Source organism: Camelus ferus, chromosome 4 (assembly GCF_009834535.1).
Source record: "Camelus ferus isolate YT-003-E chromosome 4, BCGSAC_Cfer_1.0, whole genome shotgun sequence".
Taxonomy (NCBI): domain Eukaryota; kingdom Metazoa; phylum Chordata; class Mammalia; order Artiodactyla; family Camelidae; genus Camelus; species Camelus ferus.
Window position 1 is genome coordinate 5,380,811 of NC_045699.1, and position 26,154 is coordinate 5,406,964.

Here is a 26,154-nt window from a genome sequence, read left to right on the forward strand (position 1 = left end):
CAGATTCGATTTTGACCTCAAAATGCCAATAATTTGCCCCATACACAGTGCTTTTAGGGAGGAAGCAAAAAAAAATCCAAAGCCTGTGTATGATAGTAATACTGTTATATTTAAAACAGGCATTTCCACATCTGGCAATGACAGCTCCAGAACGCTGCAGAAAAGCAAACCACAAAGGAAAGAAAAGGAATTTTCTGTACTAAGTATAACATTTTTCTGAACTATACAATAAACACTTAACCAATTTCATTTATTAAATGACAAACACTTAAACTTTTAAATGAAAAAACTTATACTCAATATAAAACCCTTTTAATAGTTGAGCAAGAGAAGACACTGTTCTAGCTCTGACCCCTAGCTACTTTAAATTACTTCCCTTCTTGTTTTTTTTTTTAACTTTTTGCCAAAAGAAATTTTTTTCCTTAATCAAAACATAAAAATTGGGAATTGTTCTGTAAAACTCTGAATCCATAAATAAAGATTCTGCTGCAAGGTGGCTGGAAGCTGTCAGCATTCCACGCAGCTGTCACACGCAGCGCCCAAGGCCAGGGACGTGGCTGGAGAACCTAGCCTTCCTTTTCACACCCGTCCCTCAGTTAATACATCACCAAGAGCAGCACCGACAGGTCAGTTTCCTGGTATACACAAACGCTCCCTTGCCACAAATGAGATTTAGCAACCTTATAATCAAGATCAGTAAGTAAAAACAAGAGGCAGAAAATTCACTATAGACATAGAGGCCCTGTCCACCTTGAGCTCCTCAAGAAACTCCTTTCTCTAATTCAGAACTACTGCCTATCCTCAGCCTCTTATTTGGCGCTAACATTTATATTCCTGGTAGAGCTTCTCCTTAAACATTTGAAGACAAGCTATTGTATAGGTGGTGACAGCATACATTTTTTAAGAGGGCACGAATCCAATACACCAATAAGGAAAGTCTGAGGTGCACTTGGTGTAACTACTACTAACTGAGAACCTATCACACGCAGGGTTCGCAGTGAGCTAGTAAATGCTGGCAGAACCACATGCCTTGTCTTTGGTCACTCTCTCTTCTGAATGATCAGGCATCCATTCTGATTAATTGGTATCTCTGTCGTGCCATTTGATAAATACACTGTACATCATTCTTACGTACATGCAACCTGAAAAAAGAATACTTACCTTCATTTTTCCACTGTATTTTGGGTCAGAAAGTGTTTCAAAGGCTGCATCTTTGCTTTTCTGCACAAAATCTGGGAATCTGGAAAATACCTGATCACATATCCTTTTGATAAGTGCTTCCTTAAGGGAAAAAGGTACAAGAAATTTCAACAAAACATGTTTAAATCTGTATAACTTGAAATTATTTATAAAAAAATCTATTTAGAAGGACCATATTATTGTAGTCCTAAATTATTACAGTCCTTATTTTGAAGATTTTACCTTCTCTAAGTCAGACTTAGATTCAGAAAATGTTAAAGATACATGTTAATCATATACGGTTTTGATGAGTTTTGAGATAATGACATGGTTATTAATTTTACTGTTACTTTCTTAAGATTTCCTACACAAGGAACCAAATACTTCCCAAAAAGCAAACAGTCTTTTCAAATTACATTTGAATAGCCTCAAGACCATAACACAAAAAGAAAATATAAAATCATCATATAAAATAGCTTTAAAAAAGATCTTTATTTATGTTGTGCTTTAGAATAAGACACAGTTGAAAAGACCAAAATAAATGACTCCATTTATGCCTAAACCTTGAAATTACTGATTTTTGCCAGTTTAGGAAACACTCCATATATTTAACATACAGATTATTGTAAATCCTCATTTTAATCCATCAGATTTGATAAATGTAATTAGACACACTGTTAGTGGAATTAGGACTGACTCATCAAATACCTTTAATCAGTAATTATATCAAAAGATGTTAGGAAAACAAATAAATGAACATTTTCAGAGGCAGAAAAAAGTTATTTTAAGGTTCAATTTTCTCACTTTCATTAGAAACTTAAGTGCATATAGTCCTGGACGCCTAAATTAAAAAACAAGAAGTCAGCTTCCTCTTAAATTTCATACAAAAATATCTTAAGGATATCTGGCTAAGAAACTTTATACCGAATAGCATTAAGAAGAAACTTTAAAAAGCCAACCCAAACCTGTTGTTTGGAGGTGCTAGCAGCCTGCAGTAGTGCGACATGGTTAGCGACCTTCTGAAGGACTGCAAGGTAACTGAAATACAAGGTTTTCACTGTTTCACCATGTGAATTGGTCTGTAACCAGAAAAGTACAGAAAATAAAAATAAGCAAGGGACTAACATGGCTATGTAACTACTTACATCACGAAATGTATCACTTACAATATTTACTATCTGGTTACTATTGACACAATCAGTCTGAAAAAATAACAGTCAATGTCATTAAAATATGCATGAATCACTAATGTGGAATCATACTTTTGGTGAAACTATAATACAGTGATACTTTTAATAAAAGAAGAGAGAAAGTCCACATTCCAAGAAGTATTTATCCTCCCAATACACAGTGATAGAAATGCTGCCATAACAGGTTCCTGGTCATAAAACTCTCAGTGTGATGGTGGTATTATACAGAAGCCTCTACTCTCTCCACTCATCTACATTGCAAAAAAAGCGAAGTGGTTAAAAACAGCAAAATAAATGAGATATGGAATAAATATCAATCTAGATAAATATTTATTTAAGGTCTCTCTAAGTATGTGGATCTGTGACAAATAAATTAATAATAAAATAGAGTGGTGATAAAGGGCAGGAAATGTAGATAGGTTAAAAAAAAGCATAAATGAGTATTTATTTCTAAATAGAAATAAAACACTTTAATGTACTGATACACAATTTCTATTAAATTAAGATTCTATCTCACATCAGAATAATATTTTAAGCCTCTTATCAAAGAAGTATTTTCCACTGATAATGAGAAATTTACGGAAAATGAAATGAAATTTCAAGATGAAAGTAGGATACTTCTGAATAAAAGCTGAAAGAGAGGATACAAAATTGAAGCTACTTTCCAAAACTAGTTTTTTGAAAAGATATTTGAATATTGTATTTTTCTGTGATTACCACTTGATATTGTAAATCTTTTTGAAAATTATTCCTTTTCATTAACTTTCAGCTTCTAAAGAACTGAGTGATGAAAAGTTATTTTATCTGTTACTTTCTCTGACAGTAGAATAGAGTATATGTAATCAAACGCAAGATGGTAAAGATATCATACTGAAATGTTTACCTTATAACAACAATTTCTCCTTTTTCGGCCACTGCTGCAGGTACAAGGCTTAGAAGACTGAAGTATCAAAGACACATCTTCTGTTTCTAATACTGCTTGATAGACAGCTTTCTGAAAATCTGTCAGAGAACAATACACCATCTGCCAAGATAAAATACAAGGTAATTGTTAGTATCTTTTTTATAGCAATAATAATTACAATGTACATTAGGTTTCATTGATTGTAATAGTGAAAATTGCTCATAAATTAATTGATTTTTCTTCTGGATACATCATTATAGACAGGAGAAGGTAGGAAAATTTCTCCCAATTCTATATTCCATGCCACCACTCTACCCTAAACTATATAAATTATGACTTAATTTCAAATAAATCTCATAGTTCGTTTTTTAATTTAAAAAATCAAAATATGAAGAAAAATCAAGTGTGTGATTTCCTTATATATTTCTCAATATTGTAGAGCTTTTCAGGGTTTCATATTGAAAATAAGTGATTAAAGTTTGGGTCAAATAAAAAACTAGATAAGGAAAAACAGAAGATTTTAGAACAATGGTATGGATAATACTTACTGAATTACTCGAAAAATTAGAAAAAAATTTTAAAAATTCCTATTACTGAAAAGAGGATAAAGTATTTGTATTTAACATCTTGCTATAAATTCCTAAGATTAGTAAAGATAAGAATTAAGTAAATACACATAAAAAAGCAACTACAAGTTGCTACTTTGTGCCCAAATTCAAGAAGAGAAGAAAATGTAAGAAAATAAGGCCACTAAGTTATGGGGGATAGAATTTGCCTTGCATTTCTGGTAGCACTGGAAATTGGTAAAATTCTTCCAGGTATAGCTGTATGTAACTAAGGTCATAAAACAAAATACATCCATAATAGGAGTTTAAGGAACATGAATAAGGGGAAAAGGCATCTATTTAGAAATATTTATATGTGTGTATCACGAAGAATATTACTGCAAAAAAAGGACAAATTGTGCATATAAGGATAAAAAGAGAATACAGAAGATGGAGGTATGATAATAATTAAGGTATGAGTTCCTCCAGTATTTGTCTTTCTCTGCCTGAGTTATTTCACTTAGCATAATGCCCTCAAGATCCATCCATGTTATAACAAATGACAAATTTCCTTCTTTTTATGGCTGAATAATATTCCATTCTGTATATATGCACATCTATTTTATCCATTCGTCTGTCAACAGACACTTAGCTTATTTACGTGTCTTAGGAATTGTGAATAATGCTGCAATAAACATGGAAGTTCAGATATCTCTTCAAGAGTGATTTTGTTTCTTTCAGATACACAATTGTCCTTCAATATCTGTGCAGCATTAGTTCTAGGACTACCCTGACCCTGCATGTATACCAAAATCTGTGGATGCTCAAGACCTTTAAATAAAATGGTCCAGTACATTTGACCATCTGCATTCACAGATGCGGAACCTGCAGATACAGAGGGCTGACCGTATACCCAGATAAGGGACTGCTGATAATTCTATTTTTAACTTTTTTACTGTTTTCCATAGCGGCTTTACATTTTCACAAACAATGCACGGGGGTTCCCTTTTCTCCACAAAATCATCAATACTTGTTACCTCTCTTTTTGATAAAAGCCATTCTGACAGGTGTGAGCTGATACCTAACTGTGGTTTTGATTTCCCTGATGATTTGTGATACTGAGCATCTTTTCACATGTCTGTTGGCCATCTGTATGTCTTCTTTGGGAAAAAAAAAAGTATGTTTAGGTTCTCTGCCCATTTTTAAATTGGATTATTTGGTTTTTTGCTATTGAGTTTTATGAGATTTTATATATTTTAGATACTAGCCCCTCATCAAATATATGGTTTACTAGTATTTTTTTTACCATTCAGGATGTTGTTTCTTCATTCTGTTGTTTCTTTTGCTGTACAGAAGAGTTTTAGTTTGATGTAACCTCACTTGTCTATTTTTTGGTTTTGTTTCTGTGCTATTGATGACCTATTTTGAGAAATCATTGCCAAGACCAATGTCAAGGAGTTTTTTTCCCTGTTTTCTTCTATGAATGTTTTATAGTTTCATGTCTTATATTTAAGTCTAATCCATTTTAAGTTAACTTTTGTGAGTGAGTAAGACAGGAGTCCAATTTCATTCTTTTGCATGAGCCTATCCAATTTTTCCAGTACCATTTGTTGAAAGACTATCTTTTCCCCACTGAGTTCTTGCTCTCTTGTAAAATATTCAGACATCTCTTCAGATTGACTGCTTATGCATAGGTTTATTTCTGGTTGCTCTCTATTTTATTCCATTGGTCTATGTGTCTGTATTTATGCCAGTACCATATTGTTTTGATTACTATAGGTTTGTAATACAGCTCAAAGTCAGGAAACGTGATGCCTCCAGCTTTGCTATTCTTTCTCAAGATTGTTTGGGCTATTTGAGGTATTCTAGAAGAACCACAAATTAAAAACTATACAAGAGAGCCACTATATTAAAAAAATTCCTCTTAATGTCAATTCCTCAAATTTTCTTACACAATTAACAGAATTTAATTGTAATTTTCCTACAAATTCTTAAATTTAGGTTAGTCTTATGACTGTACATAGCATTCTACAAAAAATGAATCTATTAAAAAAGCTTTTAACCACTTTGGTCCTGTAGCTATAATTAAGGCACCAAAGAATATATTGGGTTGTAGATGGATCACCGTATAGGAAGGACAAAACATGAACAGAAAACATATTAGGGAGAGAAGCTCTTTTTTCTTCATTAAGGAAGAATTTTACCAAAAGGCTTCTTGTTCTAAAACAAGAGAAATGAGTTTAATGTACACTAACAAGAAACCTGACACCTAGCACCTTAGTGAAGTTAGTAAGGAAAATGATTATTGAGCGCAATTAATTATTTTCTGAAATTCTGCATATAACAATGTTTTTCACACTAAGTAAAGGACAAAAAACTATATTCATAAAATACCACAGGAGATAAATTTCCTCTTCAAACGATGTATTTTTACAAAAAAAAAAAAAGACAAAAAATTCATAATAGACACAAATGCAGTTCTTACCCGGTCTTCCTTCTTGGGCAGCTGATCCTTGATTAGAGCCTTGGTACGCCTGAGAAACCATCCAGACATCTTTCTTGCAAGTCTCTGCATGGCCTTTCGGCCGGTGGCTAGTTCTCTTTTCGTTGCTGTGTGTCTCTGACCATGTTCTACTGGGTCAGAAAACTGCTTTTTGAAGTGGACCCTGCTACCTAAAAGTCCTGGCACGGCCCTTTATAATGACAATAAGAAAAATGTTAGGGCTTTATCAAATTATCTAAAAAAGAAAACACTGATTTCTTCTTGGTTTTAAGAAATATACTAAGTCACTTGTTTAATAATGATAATGATAATATAAGACAAGAAAGTACAATGGTCTTCTTTATGACAATCTCAGTGAACAACTGTAAGAAAATGATGGAACTGGTAGATCAGTCCAGATATTTACTTTAGGGACAAAGAGTAATGTATAAAGATAGGTTTTCATGAAACTCTCTACTCTGTATACTATGTTTGGGATCAAACACTTGTGTAAATGACAATTTTTTTTTTTTTTCAGAAACAAGATAACATTAAGTTAAAGAAGTATTAAATAATTTTCCAAAAAATAAAAAGTGTTTTTACTCACCAGTCCATAACACACCACAATTCTTTCATGTTGTTCTGAAGAATGGTTCCAGTGAGGCCAATTCGGACATTACATTTTAAAGCTTTCATAACCTCTGTTACTCTAGCCTTTGGATTCTTGATTCTATGAGCTTCATCTACAATGACAGCTGACCATTCCAAACTTGATAAAGGGAGAAAAAAGGGAAAAAAGGTTGAGAAAAATCTCCCTTTCTTAGTGTACGTAATATTTGGAGAGCAGCCTTCTCCAACCAAAGTTTTGGAGTTTTTTCCCTCTTTACTTAACACATAATCCCCAAAACCACTCCTAGGTATTTACTCAAGAGAAGTTAAAATATACGTCCAAAAAAAAAAAGGCTTATACATAAGCAGTCCTTAAAATTTTACTTATAATAACCAAAAATTGGAAAACCCAAATATCTATCCTCAAATGAATGGGTAACAAAATGTGGTATACTCATAAAATGCAGTACAACTCAGCATTGAGAAACAAGGATCACTGACCACTGATACATGCAATAACGTGGCCATATCTCAAAAACAGTACGATGAGCAGAAGGTGACAGACACGACAGTTCTGGAGGCTAGAATTCCAAGGCCGAGGTGTCGGGAGGTGTGCTTTCCTCTGAGGTCTCCCTCCTGGGTCGACAGACCGCTGCCTTCTTGCTGTGCCTTCGTGTGTTCTTTCTTCCACGTATCACTTCCCGGAATCTCCTTCAGTCAGACGGGACTCAAGCCCCACCTTCACGTCTTCATTTTAACTTAATTGCTTTAAGTGACATTCTGAGGTTCTTCGAGTTGGGACTTGAACACATGAATTTGGAGGGGACGCAATTTAGCTCATAACAAGCCTCCTGATTGGTCTTTCTCCATTCAGTTTGCCTCTCCTCTGTCTATACACACAGCAACTTGGTTACTTATAAAATGCAAATCCAATCATTTTTATCATAACAGTAACTCCTGAAAACACTTCAGGAACACAGTGCCATTCCAAGGATAAAGAACAAAATCCTCCAAGCAGCTTTCAGTACTCTTCATGATCTCTTCCTCACTTAACCACACTAGAGTTGTCTCCTGGCCACATCCCTCTTACACGCTAGGATGCAGCCACTAGATGCAAAAAGCATCGGAACTGCTTTCATTTATTCAAAAGTACCATGATCTTTGTTTTCTGAGGGCCTCTGTAAATGCTGTTTGTTCCCTCTTCCCAGATGACTTTCCTACTCTTTAGCTCTTACTCATCCTTCAGTCTGCACTCAGCTCATAGGTCATCTTCTCTGGGAAGCTCCCTGACTGCTCTCCTCATCGGCGGCAGAGTTAGGCTCTGCATGTGCCCCCATAACATCCGTGTTCCCTCCGGTAGCGCTCATGTGACTTTATAATTGCCTGTCTCTAGCTTTCTCACTAAAATCTTAAGGTGCAGTTCATTTCTTTTGGGTACACATAGTCCTGGAATAGTGGTTCTCAATATCTACATGTATTTTTTGCCACCCTACATTTACAACAGACTCCCATAATCTAAATCATTCAGGAAAATCACTATTTTATTCTAGAGGCATCATACATATAAAAGGTTGTGCATGAGATCCAGGACAAACCTTACTCATTAACAAGCACTGTTCCGAGAGTAACAGAGGAAATAAAATAAGGATCTGTAGAAACTCACTCTGGTTTTTCCCTCTTAGTAAATAATTATTATAAACCGTCTATTTCTGAATAATTCTGAAATCAAATTAAATCATGCTAGTTGAGAGCTTTAAAAAATCACAATATAAAATGATAAATACAATTGATGTAAGCAGAATATGAAAGCAATCATTCCCATTGTCCCCATTACCTGTTAAGTTCATCCAGACATAAGCGCAGTGTTTCGTAAGTTGTTAGAGCAATTTCACATTTCCTCTGTTTCACGCGAATCAGTTCACTGTCCTTTTTGTTCCCATGTAAAATCGTGACTCTAAAATATCCCCAGGTGTCCAACTCGTCCCTCCAGTTGTAGAGGACAGAAAGAGGAGCAACTATTAAGAACATCTATAAGAAAAAGAAAAATGTCATATCTTTATTAAATAAAAAGAACCCCAAAGTTAAATCTAGAATATCAATAGTCCTATTCTTTAATTTTTGACACTACAGTTAATAAGCATAAATATAGCTGAGCAATTGAATATATCTGGACTTAGAAGACCACCAAAAACATAAATCTTAGCAATGTTCTCCTAGGGCAGTGTACCCAGGCAATAGAAATAAGAGCAAAAATAAACACATGGGACCTAGTTAAATTTATAAGCTTTTTGCACAGCAAAAGAAACCATAAGCAAAACAAAACGACATCCTACAGAATGGGAGAAGATATTTGCAAATGATGTGACCGACAAAGGCTTAATTTCCGGAATATACAAACAGCTCACACAACTTAATAACAAAAAAACAAACAGCCGAGTCCAAAACTGGGCAGAGGACCTAAACAAGCAATTCTCCAATGAAGATATAAAAATGGCCAATAGGCACATGAAAAAATGCTCAATATCGCTAATTATCAGAGAAGTGCAAATCAAAACTACAATGAGGTATCACCTCACACCAGCCAGAATGGCCATCGTTCAAAAGCCCATGCATGATAAATGCTGGAGAGGGTGTGGAGAAAAGGGAACCCTCCTACACTGCTGGCGAGAATGCAGTTTGGTGCAGCCACTGTGGAAAACAGTATGGAGATTCCTCAAAAAACTAAAAATAGACCTACCATATGACCCAGTAATCCCATTCCTGGGTATATACCCGGAGGTAACGCTAATTTGAAAAGATACACGCACCCCAATGTTCACAGCAACATTATATACAAAAGCCAAGACACAGAAGCAACCCAAATGTCTATTCATTAAAATAAATAAAATGTGTTATAAAGCTAAAATAATTAAAATGGTTTAATTTTTTAAAGAAGAGAAATGAACAAATTAATCAATAGGGCAGAACAGTATGTCAATAAATAGACCCAAATACACAAATGAGTTTAATTTTTCCCAAAAGTGACCTGTCAAATCACTGTTAAAAAGGAGGACTTTTCAATAAAGACCATCAAGATAACCAGCAATATGCATCTGGGGAAAAGTTACAGCAGGGTTACTAGATCATTCCTTAGAGCAAATTAATTCTAACTGAAATAAATATGTAAAGGTATGAAATAAAATCATATACGTCATAAAACAATCATCATGGGAGACCTTACTTACAGTATTAGAGTACCAAAGACTTCTGTAAGCAGACATAAAACCCAAAAGCTATAAAGACAGATATATTTAACTACCTAAAAATTTCAACAATACAATAAACAAGTCAAAAACTGACTCTGAAAGGGTGGGAAAGAAATACTTGCAAAATATATAATGGACCAAATATTAGTATCTAGAACATGTGGACTGTTTGTTAATCAAGGAATATAATTAAAAACTAGAACTTGATTTAAAAATAGGTAAAGCCATTAAAAATGTCTTTTAAGATTCTGAAAAGATACTTAATCTAACTCATAATTAAGGAAATGCAAATCACAGCAAGATATAATTTTTTTAATCTCTCAGCCTGATATAAATTTATGTTTGTTAACCCCTAGATGAGACGAAAAGATGGGAAAGACACTCTTAGAGAATACTGCTGTGGATACAAATTGACAGAGGCTCTTGGAAGGGTACCTTGATTCCAGCAATCAAAATGTAATATGCACATACCCATAATTTCACCACCACATACTGTACAATTACAGTACCAAGAATTTATCCCATAGTTGTAACAGCAAGAGTTGCCAAGATATACATATAAGAATGTTCACAGTAGCATCATTTGCAAGAATAATAAACTAAAGAAATAGTGCATAGTAAATAAAATACTGAAAAATTTTTTGTTTAACCACCAATTTAAATTGCGTCTGATGTTGGTATTGTGACTGCTAGAAAAATCCTCCTTTTCTACATTAATACCGATTACGAATTTTATATAGAATCTCTAAGTTTTATCATACAATATTTTTAAAAGACTGTATTTTGATTCATTTTCATAAAGACTGAATTCCGACCTTAACAGCCTAAATCTAAAGAATCATTATAAGAATTAATATTTGAAATGCATAGTTTGTATCTTTTCCTTTAGGAATTTATTCTTGGCACAAAACATCTATTTCACGCATTCTTAGAAGATTTATTCACATTTGAGAAGTTTAAAAATGGATATAAGATGTATCATATATCACACACACATACCTCGAATCCACCACTCCTTAATTTGTAACATTCAAATTCATCAAAAGGATTTTTTCAAGAAGCTCTATCATTGATTTTTCAGGGTTCCACTGTGATCTTGGGATTAGCATAATAAATACAAAGGAATTTGCTTCTCCTCTAGCTATTTCATAGACCATCTTTTCAAAATGCACAAAATTTTAAATGGATCCAAACAAATTTATCTTTTATAAATTTCATCACACAAAATTATGATTTTTGTTTAGATTTACTTCTGGGAAATACTGTAGGATTTTACTGGTAATCCCATTAAAAATTTCTTCATAGAATTCCAGTTCAAAGGATTAACTAAACACATGTATTTATTGATGCCAATAAAACAAAAGAACAATATAAAAATAAATCCATAATAGCAGTAAAATGCCTGGAAGGGGCAGTACCAGATGATCAGAACACCACTGACATGATTGAAGAACTGAGGAATCCATCCTCTACCTATGTAAGAGAAAACTTCCATTAAAAACATAAAAATATAAAGTGAATTTTCTTGGAAGAAACCTGAAAATGACAACAACAAACAAAACAAACCACCAAAAAACTCAGTGAACAACAAGTAGTTGGAAGAACTGGGTCATGGAAAAGAATGGCATGTTAAATGTAAACAGACTAAATTCTCCAATTAAAAGACATACGGTGGTTGAATGGATTTAAAAAAAAAAAAAGACCTGTATGCTACTTACAAGAGACCTACTTCAGCTTTAAAGACACATGGATGGAAAATGATAGTCCTTGCAAATGGAAACCAAAAGAAAGCAGGGATAGTTATACTTCTATCAGACAAAATAGACTTAAAGTCAAGCACTGTAACAAGAAACAAAGAAGGTCAGCATATCATGATAAAGGGGTCAATTCATCAAGAGGATATAATAACTATAAATATTATGCACCAAATGTCAAAATACCTAAGTATACAAAGCAAATATTAACAGATCTGAAGGGAAAAAAATGACCGCAATAAAATAATAGGGGACTTCCACATTCCTCTTTCAACAATGGATCATTCAGACAGAAAAACAATAAGGAAACACAGGACTTCAACTACACATTGGACTAGATGGACCTAATGACACATACAGGACATTCTATGCAGCAGAAGCAGAATACATATTCTTCTCAAGCATATGTAGAACATTCTCCAGGAGAGATAAAATGTTAGGCCACAAAACAAGTCTTAATAAACTTAAGACTGAGATCATATCAAATATCTTTTCTGACCACAATGATATGAAATCAATCACAAGGAGGAAACCAAAAAAAAAAAAAAAAAAAAAAAAAAATTCCACAAGTATGTGGTGATTAAATAATACTCTCCTTAATAACCAATGGGTCAAAGAAGAAATCAAAGAGGAAATCAAAAAATACCTTAAGAAAACAAAAATGGAAACACAACATACTGAAACTTATGCTATTCAGCAAAAGGAGTTCTAAGAAGAAGTTTATAGTGATAAATGCCTACATTAAAAAAAAAGTCATATAAACAACCTAACTTTACACTTCAAGAAACTAGAAAAAGAACAAATTAAGCCCAAAGTAAGTAGAAGGAAAGAAATAACAAAGTTCAGAGTAGAAATAAATGAAATAGAGAACACATAAAATAGAAAAGATCAATAAAACTAAGGGTTGCTTTTTTGGAAAGATAAACAAAATTTGACACCTTTAACTAGGCTAAGAAAAAAAGAGAGCAGAGACTTAAACAAATATAACTACAAATGAAATAGGAGACATTACAAATAGTAACACAGAAATACAAAGGATTATAGAAATTATTCTAAACAATCATACACCAACATATTAGATAACCTACAAGCAATGGATAAATTCCTACAAACATAAAACTACGAAGATTGAATCAAGAAGAAATAGAAAACCTAAACAGAACTATTACTAGCAAAGAGACTGAATCAGCAACCAAAAACCTCCAAATAAACAAAAACCCAGGACCAGATGGCCTCAGTGGTAAATTGCAGCAACTGTACCAATCCTTCCCAAATTCTACCAAAACAATAGAAGAGGAGGGAATGCTTCCTAATCCACTTACAAGGCAAGCATTACCCTGATAACAAAACCAAACAAGGACACCACAAGAAAGGACAATTACAAGCCAGTATGCCGATGAAGACGAATGAAGAAGTCCTCAGTGAAGTATTAGCAAGTGGAATCCAACAATCCATTAAAAGGACCATACACCATGATCAAGTAAGATGTATTCCAGGAATGCAAGGATGGTTCAACATACACAAATCAGTCACATGATATAACACATAAACAGACTAAATACCAAATGATCACCTCAACGCAGCAGAAAAAGCATTTGAGAAAATTCAACATCAATTTATGATAAAAAAAAAACTCTCCAAAAATTGGGTATAGAGGGAACATACCTCAACATAATAAAGTCCATATATGACAAACCCACAGCTAACATTATACTCAAAGGTGAGAGCTGAGAATTCCTCTAAAATCAGGAACAAGACAAAGATGCTCATTTTCACAACTTCTATTCATCATAGCTAGAGATATTAGGCAAGAAAAAGCAATAAAAGGCATCCAAATTGGAAAGGAAGGATAAAATTGTTCTGTTCACAGATGACATGATATTGTATGTAGAAACCCTAAAGATGCTACCAAAAGCTGTCAGAATGTTAACAGTAGAGATGCAGGACAAAAAAAATCAATATACAAAAACCAGCTGTATTTCTGTATACTAGTAACAAAGTACTGAAAAAATAAATTAAGAACACAATGAAAAGGAAAGTCAGAGTAATTATTCAAAGAGGGAAAAAGTATGCCAACCATTTGCTTCAGAGACGCTGATTCTAATGTCAGCATTTAATTCCCCTACTTAAATTACTATGTATATTTTTCTAAAGTAGGAAAATTTATTTAAAAGAATTCTACAGTGGATGTTAGGGCTAAGGAAACTTCTAAATTTCAAGGTTAAAAAAAAAGTCCCAAACACTTTAAAACAAAAAGATAATTTATTTTCCAAGGTATAAAAGTCAGTTCAGCATTGGACTCTAATCTGTAATATGAAGTGACAAAAAAACAATAAAATTATTTTGGTCAAGTTTCAAGAGAAAAATTTTAGCTTAGAATTCTCCACACAGATGAACTATCAATCCAATATGAGGGCAATATAAAAGTATGCAAAATTTTTGAAACAATTAACTGAGGCTGTTAAATGAGCAAAAACTGGTACAAACACAAGAAAAACTGAGAAAGCTGAAAGATACAGCAGGAAAATCAGGATCCAACTGCTCAAACAGACCCAACAAACAAACAAGTATTAAGAATTTTAACAAACTATTAATAAACTTGATTAAATAGAATTATGTAGAATTATGTGGCCATAACAGAAATCCACAATATAAGTGAACATTTAAAAATAAACAAGACTACACAACATCAGAGTATTAAAAACACTTGACTATGGACTTAGCCATAAAGAAAATATCAAAGCAGTATTATCTGACAAAACAAAACGGGAAATCTACAACAAACAGTAAGCCATCCCATCACTCCTCCATCCCACAATAGTATTTACTCACTTGGAAAATTTAAAACTTCACTCTAAGTACTACTGTGGTAAAAGATAACCAAAACTGGAGTCACAGATAATTTAAAAAAGAAAAATGAAATGACTACATATCAAAAACTATGGAATGCAGCCAAAGTAGTGAGCAAAAGAACAATGACAGCTCTAATGGAATTTATTAAAATACAAGAAAGATGAAAAAGGAATGAATTAAGAATTCAACCAAAGGAGGTAGTAAAACAGCAATGTATATTACAGCAAAGAACTAATGTGTGTTTGTGTGTGTGTGTGTGTGTGTGGAGACAGCAAGTGAGTGGGAAAGGAAGGGAGGGAGGGAGCAAAGAAAGAAGAGAGGAAGGAAGAAAGAAAGAAAAAAGAAAAGAGAACAAGAGAGGCATTACTGTCAACTAAGGTAGCTATTAGCGTATTTAATCACACCATCAAATAAGTATCTCTTCTCTCTTCTCCCATTCGTCTTTCTAAAATATTTTAATATCTTTAAATATTTATATTGAAATCATTACTTTTCCCTCTTTTTTCCTCTAATTATCACAAGCGACACAAGATATTTATAAGCTCTACACTGACTTTTAGAATGAAATACCAACCGAAAGCAAAGCTAAAACCAGGACTTAAACGCGTGAAAACTTAAAACACATTAAAAATTATAATACTTTTTTAAGATCAAATTGAATTTGACACTCAGGATGCATTTATGCTATTAAAAATAATAAGAAATTTAAAGTAATAATAATTATTAAAACTTTAAGCCAATGCTTCTCAAAATTTTACACTAAAGTGCCCCTAATGATAGACAAGAGTACACCTGGGCTTCTCAGCAATTTTATATATAAGAAATATATAAGACACTGTCTCAAAACTTGTAGGAAGTGGTTCATTACCATGATATAATAAGGATTCCATAAAATCACTTCTACTTTATTTCTACCCAATTTCCTGGATGCTGAATACAATAGAAAAGTCAGACACATAACTACAGTGCACTTTTTTGCATTTCGTTGTTTTAATTGAAATCTTATTTTTTATAAGAACTATGTATAAGATATTTATAAACATAAATTTACCAAGGAGGAAGCTGAAGAATGGACATGGATAGCATTGACAGTCATGTGGGCAGACAGAGACAAGCCTAGACCTTACCCTTCCTGATTCCAACTTCAATGTTCCTTGTATAGGAAGAATTTGTTTCGTATTTTCAGGACATAATTATTCCACTAAACAACTTTACCAATGACGCATCTTTGTTACCAGTATCTACAAATGCGTGCTTTTCATTCTCCCATAAATAAAAAGTAAAACTAAAAAAGACTTCAATTAACTTTACATACACATGCATGGAAATTTAACAAATTAATCAACATAAGTCATATAAATCCAACCAAGCAAAAGACTGAAAGTCCCCCAAAATTCAAACTGAAATTGTATTTTGTTATTTTGAGAGTCAATCATATTTAACTTGAGGATGAAACTGATAGTCCTTCAGAAATTAGGGCTATAAAACAAATATTTAAATGTCTTTAAGTTCTTATGTTTTAAATTTATACTATAACATGTAACGTTTAAAAGTTTCCATATAGTTTTGCAATACCAGCTTCATGAGTTGTACATTTCTATATATCTCACCTTTTTTGCTGTAGAAGAAGGGGGCTCCTTTTTCATACTTCTTAGTAAGAACTCTGGCATGTTATTTTCAATATCTTCACGAGTTCCCTTTTTATGCAAAACTGCAGCCAAAAATGAGATTACCTAGAAAGAAAAAATTCAACTTTTTCAATCACTGTGTATCCTGATGGGCAAAACTGTACTGCTTACATGACTGACTACTCAATTAGTGACAATTTGACTATGTATGTAACAGATTTAATGGGAGGAAAAGCAACATGAACCACTAGTATTGGTTTTCTTTATTTGTATTAAGAAACAAATTCATAATATACAAGTTACCCTTAAATACAGCTAAAAACAAAACAAAACAACACTCACACTGACATCTCTTCCATAAGTTCTACCTATTCAATTCTTTCTTGATTTCATCAGTTAGAACGTTACCTTTTTATGTGTTTCTATCGACAGAAACTATCTCCTCACATTCTCCCCTAGAATAAACTGTGTACACTCCTTTTCTCCTTGTAGAAAATAAACTCGTTAAGGGGGTAATATTGGCTCGTAAATGTGTGTACTTTTCCTTATCCAGTAAACATAGGTGGAATGATAAAATGCTATTTTAAGATAGACTAAGACAATTCATATATACACACCATTCCAAATAACAGCTACTCTCCACATATCAAGGGAGAAAGACAAAAACAAAAAAATGGAAATATAACTTCATATAAGGAAGAGTAAGAAATATGTGAACCACTGGTTGAAATTTCAACCTTAGTTGCTTGGCAGATGTGTGAACTTGGGCAAGTAAGTTTTTTGAATAAAATTATGTGAAAATAGCAAAAATAATATTGGCAGGGTTGTTTCAAAGATTAGGGGGGAAAAATGAGGTACCCATATGGGGGTAAATGATCACTGCTTTAGAAAAATAAATTATATAAACATTAAAACCTTAAGAAAAAATTAGAAAAACTATCAACAAAATAGTATTTTCAACATGTGTATGAATACCTTTAATCTGTATCCCAAATGATAGAAGAAAAAGAATGGTGCAGGAGTATTTGAAGAGATAAAGGTTGAAAACTTAAAACCTGTATTAAAAAAATCAAGCCATATATTCTACATCAACTACAAACATCAAGCTGAAAAAAGAAAAGAAAATTTAGAAATCCACAAATAGTTGGGTCAGAAAAAAATGCTCTAAATTTGAGTCAGAAAACATATTAACAGCAGCCAGAGGAAAAAACAAAAGATTACCTATTAAATAGGCAACAATTAGACAAACAGGTGACCTTGCAGCAAAAACAATGGAAGACACGATACAACAGAGTATTTTCAAAGGGCTAAAAAAAACCCAAAAGCAATCTAGTTTTATATTCAGTGAAAATATCACTCAAGAATGAAGGTAAAGATATTTTTACATAAAAAGTGAGCAAATTCATTATCAAAAGAGCCACACTAAAGAAAATAATTAAAGTATGTTTACAGGCACAAGGAAAATGATCCTATGAAGACACTCTGTGATGCAGGGGAAAATTAAAAGCCATATGGTAAATGTGTAGAAAATATAAATGTATATAGACATTATGAAATAAATTGTTTTGTTGGGAACAAATAATAACAATTAAAAGATAAAATAAAGGTATAAGAGTCAGAAAGGGCACAGTATTTTTACATAATCTGAGGTCTTCATGCTGATCAGGAGGACATAAAAGTATTGCTACATTAAATTTGGATAAGTCAAGGATGCCTATTATAATCTCTAAGGTAACTACTAGGAAAAAAATAGAATAATATGTAACTACTAATCTATTATGAGAGGGATAACAATAATATAAAATAATCTATCCAAAAGGAGGTGGAAAATGAACATAGATGACGTGCAACAAATAAAAAGCAAACAGTAAAAAAGGTTTAAATCTAAATATATTAGTAAATGGATTACATGGAAATGGACTAAATACTGTAATTAAAAGAGAAAGACTTTCAGGCACATAAAATACATGTGCCATTTACACAAAAAAATCCAAAACAAGGGGAAGAGAAATTTTTAAGTAAAAAAATGAAAAAAGTTAGACCATGCAAACAAAAACCAAAAGAAAGCTGATACAGCTATATTAATATCAGATAAGACAGAGGCAAAAAGCATTACTAAAGAGGCACACATGATATCGACCAAAAAAATTCACTTGGAAGTTATATGAAGTGCAAATTACTAAAGAAAGAAAATTTTACTGAAACAAAAGAAGTAGACAAGTTCATAAGCACAATGCTAGATTCTGAAATAACTTAGTAAGAACAAACAGAATAACCAGTAAAGATATGGACTATATGAATTGAATAATAATGAGTAATAATTACATATTAAACTTGTGGAATATACTTAAAGGCATGTCTTATGGACTTAAATGTATATACTAGGACAGAAGAGAGGCTGCCAATGAGATAGTAAGAATTTATGTGAAAAATTTATAAAAAATAACAGAAAACATACACAAAAAAGAATTATAAAACATGAGAAAGCATAAAATAAATAGGATCAACATAGACAAATGTTCATTCTGTGAAAAGATTTTAAAAAGTGTCCAACTCTCTAGAAAACTGATAATGGAAAGAAACTAAGACAATAGTCAAATACACACACAAAATTTATGTATACGACATAATAACCAATGTTATACCACTAACTGTGAAATTTTAGGTGAAATGGAAAAACAACTTATCAACATTGACACAAGAAACAGAAATTTTACATATTCAAATAACTATTAAAAATCTGAATACATAATTACAAACTTGCTACAAAGGTAACGAAGGGTCAAACAGCTTCACCAATAAAGTCTACCCAGTGGTTAAGAAAGATATAATGCCAGTCTTAAACTCTTCTAGACTTTAGGGAAAGGAGAAATGTTCTCAACTCATTTTATAAGTTCAACAAAACCTTGATAAGAAAACCTAACAAAAATATTATATACAGGAAACGTACAGGCCAATTTCTCTTATACAGAAGCAAAACTCTTAAAATATTAGCAAATGGAATACAGAAATGTACACCAAAACCAAACTGAGTTGACTCTTGACTATAAGTTTGGCTTCAACTTGAAAATGTAGACATTAGATAGGTAGTAAGTAGTATCTTCGGCATTACACTTAACTTTCCTAACCCTTAGTGTCCTTAAAATAAGAACAGGACAACCTATTTCATTATAAGATACTTACATTTTACAGGAAGTGATACATTATTAACTTTAAGCATATTGTGAGAAGTTGGGAATGTATGTTTTTATCACTAAAGCAGACATCAAAAAAATAATGCAAAGAAATATAGTTTAAAAATCAATAGAAGAATTAAAATGGAATTCTAAAAAAATGAAGGCAGGAAAGCAGGAATAGTAACATAGAAAGTGGTCTGTTCAAACAGAAAACAAACAATAAAATGATACATCCAAACATAAAAGGAATTATATTAAATGTAAATGGACTAAACACTCCAATTAAATATGAGACTGCCAACATAGATAAGAGTTGTCTATAAGAGATACACGTTAAATATAAAGATATAGATAGCTTGAAATAAAGGGTTGGAAAAAGATAAACCATTTAAACAGTAAGCATAAGAATACTGTAGTGGTTGTCTTAATATCAGATAAAGTAGATTTCAAATAGTATTATCAGAAATACAGAGACATTTAATAATGGTAAAGGAGTCAATCCATCAGGAAGACATAATGATCATAAAGGTTTTTGACCTAATAACAGAGCTTCAAACTATATGAAGACAAAGCTGATAGAATTAAAGTGAGAAAGACAAATCCATAATCATAGCAGATTTTCAACTTCCTTCTTTCAGCTATTAATACTAAAAACATGGAAAATCTGAATATTATTAATTACCTTGAACTTCTAATTGGTATTTATATAGAACACGATATCCAGCTGCAGAATATATATTCTTTTCTAATATACAAAGTATGTCCATTAAGATGGGCCATAAAAACATTCTCAATAAATTTTTCAAAATACTGAAATCTTACAGAATGTTCTCTAACCAATATGGAATTAGAAATCATTAATTATGAAATATCTAGAAAAATAGGTAAATATTGGCAAATGAAATAGATACTTGCAAATCACCCAAGGATCAAAGAAAATAATCACAAAGAAAATTAGAAAAGATCTTGACTTATATATGAGAATGAAAATATAACACATCAAAATTTGTGAAATGTAGATAAAGAAATGTTTGGACATAAATTTAGAGTATAAGATAGTTATGAGATTAGTTCTACCTTAAGAAGCTGAAAGATGAAGAGAAAAATACATCCAACGTAAGCAGGAGTAAAATAATGGAGGTAATTGCAGAAATCAATGAAGTACCAAAAAAAAAAAAAAAAAAAAAACCCAGAGAAAATTAACAAAGTTAAAGTTGGTTCTTTGGAAAGATCAACAAAATCAATAAACCATGTCACAGTAATTAAGAATAAAATAGAGAGAATGCAGCAAAATAGCCACATTAAGAATGCAAAGAGGTATCACTCAAATCCCACAAACATTAATAGAATAAAAAGAAAATAATGGTACCAATTTAGCGGGAGAACTTTCAGCTTTTCATTGTTGAGTATCATCTTGGCTGTGTTTGTTGTAAATGGCCTTTATTATGCTGAGATACGCTTCCTCTATACCCACTTTGGTGAGAATTTTTATGACGAATGGATACTGAATTTTGTCAGATGCTTTTTCTGCATCTATTGAGATGATCACGTGGTCTCTGTCTAGTATAAACCCATTTCAGAACTCTTTGGGGATTATAAACTTGAGTGGTAGACAGCTTCTGGAAGGGATCCCAACAATTCCCACCTTTTGCTGTCCACAACCTTATTTAATTTCCCTTCTTGAGTATGGGCTGAACCTCACAACCTGCTTCTAAAGAAGTGAATGCGGTAAAAGTGAAGGGCTCTCTCTTCTGCCATTAGGTTACAAGAGTCCATGACTTCTGTCTCACTAGTGCTCTCTCTTGCCCTATCATTTGTTCTCCCTGAAGTATGCTTCCGAGTTGTGAGAAGAGGCCCATGTGGCAAGGAACCAAGGGAGGGCTTCACCAACAGCTCGCGAGAAACTGAGGCCTCCGTCTGACAACTCACAGGGAACTGAACCCTGCAACAACCACGTGAGCTGGGAAGTGAATCCCCCCTAGTCCGACCTTGAGATGACTGCCGAGTGAGAAGATGCAGCCAAACGGTACCTGGATTTCTGACCCATGGAAACCGTAATATGATAAATGTGTCTTGTTCTCAGCTGCTGCATTCTGGTACGCAGCAACAGATAACTAACACAGAGCCTATATGCAGAAAAAGTATATACCTGTGCAAATCCTGGCACACATTTTAGAGAAACAGAAGGGCTCTCTAAAGCCCACCGACAGAACTGTTAGTGGCCCAGAGATCCCAGATTAAGAAACTTCTGATACGGTAAATTCCAAACAATATGTGCAAAAGGCCTGTAGGAGGTCAATTTAACCATGCGATTTATACAGCTTAACAAACCTCAGAATCCTTTCCTTCCATGAAGTCTTACAAAGAAAGCTAAACTAGTCTAAATATAATTGATATCTTAGTACCAGTATTATCAAAAGTAAATCAAGGCAAGTTATACTAAACCATTATTTTAAATAATGTATTTCTTAGGCAATAAATAAGTATTGAGAATAAAATAATGACTAAATATCATCCTTAACTTTGAGAACTTTACTGTCTAGTGGGTGAGACACACACACACACACACGAAATAGCTATAAAATCTGAGGTACAAACAGAAATTTGCATATGGTATCCATTCATGGATATAATATGTATGATACAATACGTATGACTTTGTTGAATTTTAGTTATAAAGTAATTAAAATAAATACCTGTACTGTTTTCCCGAGTCCCATGTCATCACCAAGAACACACCCTCTTCCTTGGATGAAGTGTCCATAGAGAAACTGGGCCCCTTCCCTTTGATAGTCTCTCAAATATCTATTAATAGTGTAAGGAATAGAGTCTCCATCTTTAGATAAATGAAAAGCAACCGCAGATGATGGAAATTTTCGGTCCGGGAAATAAGGTTTTTCCAAATCTTCATCATCAAAGATAAAATTCCTGGAGCAATCTTTAACAGATTTTATTTCTTGAATTCTTTTAATAGGTACCTTCCTCTCTTGAAAATCTGAATATAAGATGACTGCAAATGACTTCCCATTTTCATCCACTGTGACGGATTTTATGCTTGCTTCACAAAGTTCTTCATTATCTGGAGAAGGGGCAAGACATCTCTCTCCTGGATGCCATATGTCTATAATAATACAGAATAAAATAAAATTTCCAAATCTAACTTATAAAGTAACACTTCATTTATCCACGATTGTGAGAAAAAAAAGATGTACCTCATATAAATACCCTTTCCAAAACCTGAAACAAGGTAAATTGTACTTAAAACATGTATAGATATTTTCCTAAAATATATTATCAGATGTTCTCCTATAATAAAAGAATGAAGAGTACATAATTTATCTCCAGTGGTTCTCGCTCTGGCTGTGTGTCATCATCTCCCCACACATGCTTAGACACTACCTCTGTTGATTCTGATTCAGTGGATATGGGCCAGGGACATCTGGTTTTATTACTGGGTTTGGCTGTTATTGTTGAATTCAAAAGGTGACTCTGATGCACAGTCAGGGTTGAGAACCAGTTACTTAAATATTCGCAATGACTCATGAACATTATGTATACCATCCATGATACGGTAGAGTAATAATGAATAGGATTTGGTAATGAGTAAGCTAAAATCCTCTGAACAGCAATGCTTCTGGGATTCTCCTGTCTGCTTTTTTTCGTTATTCCATCTCCTTTCTCTAAAGACGGCTGTTCTTCTTACTGTCGATATTGCTGTTTCTAAATCGCTGCTTTAATTTGTATGCAACTAACCAAGGGAATCTCCAATTCAACTACAAAGTGATATGTACCAGCTTTGTCATGGCTATTTCCCTTCTAAGTTCTCAAGAGTGGAGGTTCTTAAAAAAAGAGATGAACCCTAAGATTTCTTTCTGCTAAGATTCTACTATTCTTCGAAGAGTGTGACTTCTCTCTATATATGAATTTATTCTGTGCTTAACTGTATAGCTATTTTATTTCCTATTCAGAAAATACAGCACTATGAATGACAAGGGGAGTCTCAATAGAATATACTATTGGTACAATTAAAGGTACCAAATAGAGAAAATTAAGTAAAAATAACTTCCCAAATGGAATTTCTTATAGCAAGCATCCCAGAAGAACCGTTTGGCTACAATCATAAGAATACTAGAAATTCTTTTTCTCACACATTTCTCACTAAGGTCAGATAATCACTGGTAGTTTCCTAGGGTCTTCCTAATAATTTTGAGTTAGGTTTTTATAACATTCAGAATTATAATATGACTAATACGTCTATATTCTCTCCAGCAAGAATAGCTCATAATGTTACTTCTCATCAGTTGTTCCTCAAAAGTAAAACCACTATTCTCACAAACTTTGGTAAGGTTGTTCTTACATAACGATCAGAAGTACAGAGGAAAAAAAATCTGTTCTCCCACTCTAATCTTTGCATCCGAACTGTCTGAGAATTGTTACACTATTCTAAAAGACAGAGTTTTAATGTGAAAATGAAACCTTGACTCATTCTACAGGGGTAACAGACAGATCAATGGGCCCTATTTTCATAACAGTACTTTCTGAGTCTTAAAACCTGTGTTAACCCTTATAGAAAATTCTTTAAAAAAAAAATTGTTATGGGGGGGGTGGTAATTAGGTTTACTTTATTTTTAGAGGAGGTACTGGGGATTGAACCCCGGACCTTGTGTATGCTGAGCATGCGCTCTACCACTGAGCTCTACCCTCCCCCGACCCCTTATAGCAATTCTTAACATTATTTCTGTTTCACATGATTTGTCTGCCTATCCTGCAGCAAATGCCTTCTAATTTTTAGACTTAATTCATTAATTTGTTGATTACTCAACATATATGATTTAACATCAATTATTTAACACATACTGTAACCATAAAATGAGTATAAAATGAAGAAACCCAATGTCAAAAATGATAGTGACTAAATCTTGCTCAGAACTAATGTTTCCAAATCTCATTAAAAGGCATTATTTTTTAACCAACTTTTCAAGGTAGAAAATCTTTAATCAGCCCTTATTTCTCATTTAGTATCAGTCCCTGATCCAATCGATCAGAATGACCTACTGGTTCTAACTCAAAAACAGAAGGAAAAAAAAAAAAAGGGCATCACTTTCCTCCAAGTTGCTATCATCTCTCTAAAACAACTGTTCGCAAACTTTTTCTGTAGAGTCAGATTTTAACTATGTGTTACTTTAGATCTTGCAGGCTATACTGTCTCTTGCCCTTGCAACACAGAAGGAGCCACAGACAACACATAAACAAATGGGTATGGCTGCGTTCCAATAAAACTTTATCTACAAAGGACAAGTGTCAGGCGGGATTTTGTAAAGATGGTTGCTAAAGTTTTACTTTTCACATATGTTTCCAAAGGGACGATACCTTAGGAACCATGAAACAATGATAAAAGGGAATTCTATAGTCATTATAGGAGGTGTAGACTTGACCAGGGGTTTATTTTGAAAGCATATATAATATTAGGCTTCCTTCATAGGAATCATTTTTATCACCTTGCTCTATACGAACCAGTATATTCTAATGAAATGGTATGAGCTGGGAATAACTTGAGGAACTAATTAAGACAGGGAAATATGAAAAGCACCATCTCATTTAGCAATGATCTCAATTTTACAGATGAGGAAACTACCCAAAGTTGCTCAGCAAATGACTGTCAGAGCCAGCACTAGATCCAAGGGCAGTCTGACTTCAGAGCGCAGGTTTGCAACATTGAATCGCAAAGAACTGGTCCCCGCCCTGGAGGCGGTTCAATCTCCAACTGTCACTCAGAGGAGCCCCAGGGTAAAACCCCAACCCCAGGGGAACTGGCAGGAGCAGGTCCCACCTGACGCAGTAAAGACAGGTGTCTGGGCAGAGAGGCGAGCTCGGAGCGTATACCTTTGCCGGCGTTTTCCGCGTGGGGCTTCGGGGCAGAGGGATCCATCTGGCCAGGGGGAGGGGCCTGGCAGCCTGGTTGCATTTAACACACGACAGGCCGCCGAGGACCCCGAGGAGGAGGCGGGCGGACGGACGGGGGCCAGCTCCACCTCCCGCCGTCCTCTGTACATCGCCACCCTGGAGACCGACGTCACCGGACGAAAGGGAGCAAAGGCGGAGCCTAAGGGGGTCCGGGGAGAAGGGATGGTGGCGTCCGCGCCGGCGGCACAGCCGGAGAGCGCTGTGGAAGCTGGCAAGGCGGCGCTCACCTAGCCGTCTCGGGCTCCGTCGCCGGGGGAGAACAACAGGCCGGCGAGCCAGCCCCTTGCCTCTCCCTGTCGGGCCTCCCTCGGCAGCCCACCGCAACTTCCAACCCTGACTCGGAAAATCCCGCGAGAACAGGCATCAGGATCTCACGAGAACAAAATCTTGGTTTTACGTGGGCGGAGCCATCTTCCTGCTGTCTTTCTTCTAGGAAGCGTGTAACACGAAGGTCCGCGATAGTTGCAAATATCGCGAGGTTTAATATCGCTTGCCAGCCTGGTGTAGGTCCCCTGGCCACCTACAGAGGCGGGAAGTTATTCCTGGGCTTAGACCTGCTGTGGGTCTTTTAAGGACCGGTAGGAAGGCTGACGGCTTAGCAAGAGGCCGTCGGCCTGGTGATCGC

The 26,154-nt window shown here is 34.1% G+C and overlaps 1 protein-coding gene across 3 annotated transcripts in view; it reads right to left on the bottom strand.

Moving 5' to 3' along the window:
• ERCC6L2 (ERCC excision repair 6 like 2) overlaps nucleotides 1–25,875 on the bottom strand; it is an 83,679-nt gene extending 57,804 nt beyond the window's left edge. The window contains exons 1-9 of one of the 3 annotated variants that reach the window (XM_014561443.2): nucleotides 25,757–25,875; nucleotides 22,262–22,686; nucleotides 16,372–16,494; nucleotides 8,744–8,937; nucleotides 6,908–7,069; nucleotides 6,304–6,511; nucleotides 3,253–3,393; nucleotides 2,145–2,258; nucleotides 1,162–1,281 (exon numbers count right to left, since the gene is read on the bottom strand). In XM_014561443.2, the coding sequence (XP_014416929.1) occupies nucleotides 1,162–1,281; nucleotides 2,145–2,258; nucleotides 3,253–3,393; nucleotides 6,304–6,511; nucleotides 6,908–7,069; nucleotides 8,744–8,937; nucleotides 16,372–16,494; nucleotides 22,262–22,285 (1,086 nt within the window). In that variant the 5' untranslated portion in view covers nucleotides 22,286–22,686; nucleotides 25,757–25,875. Of the gene's footprint in view, nucleotides 1–1,161; nucleotides 1,282–2,144; nucleotides 2,259–3,252; nucleotides 3,394–6,303; nucleotides 6,512–6,907; nucleotides 7,070–8,743; nucleotides 8,938–16,371; nucleotides 16,495–22,261; nucleotides 22,687–25,448 lie in introns of all 3 variants that reach the window. The other 2 variants (XM_006187320.3, XM_032477450.1) reach the window with 2 other exon arrangements.
• Nucleotides 25,876–26,154: the final 279 nt, after the last annotated feature.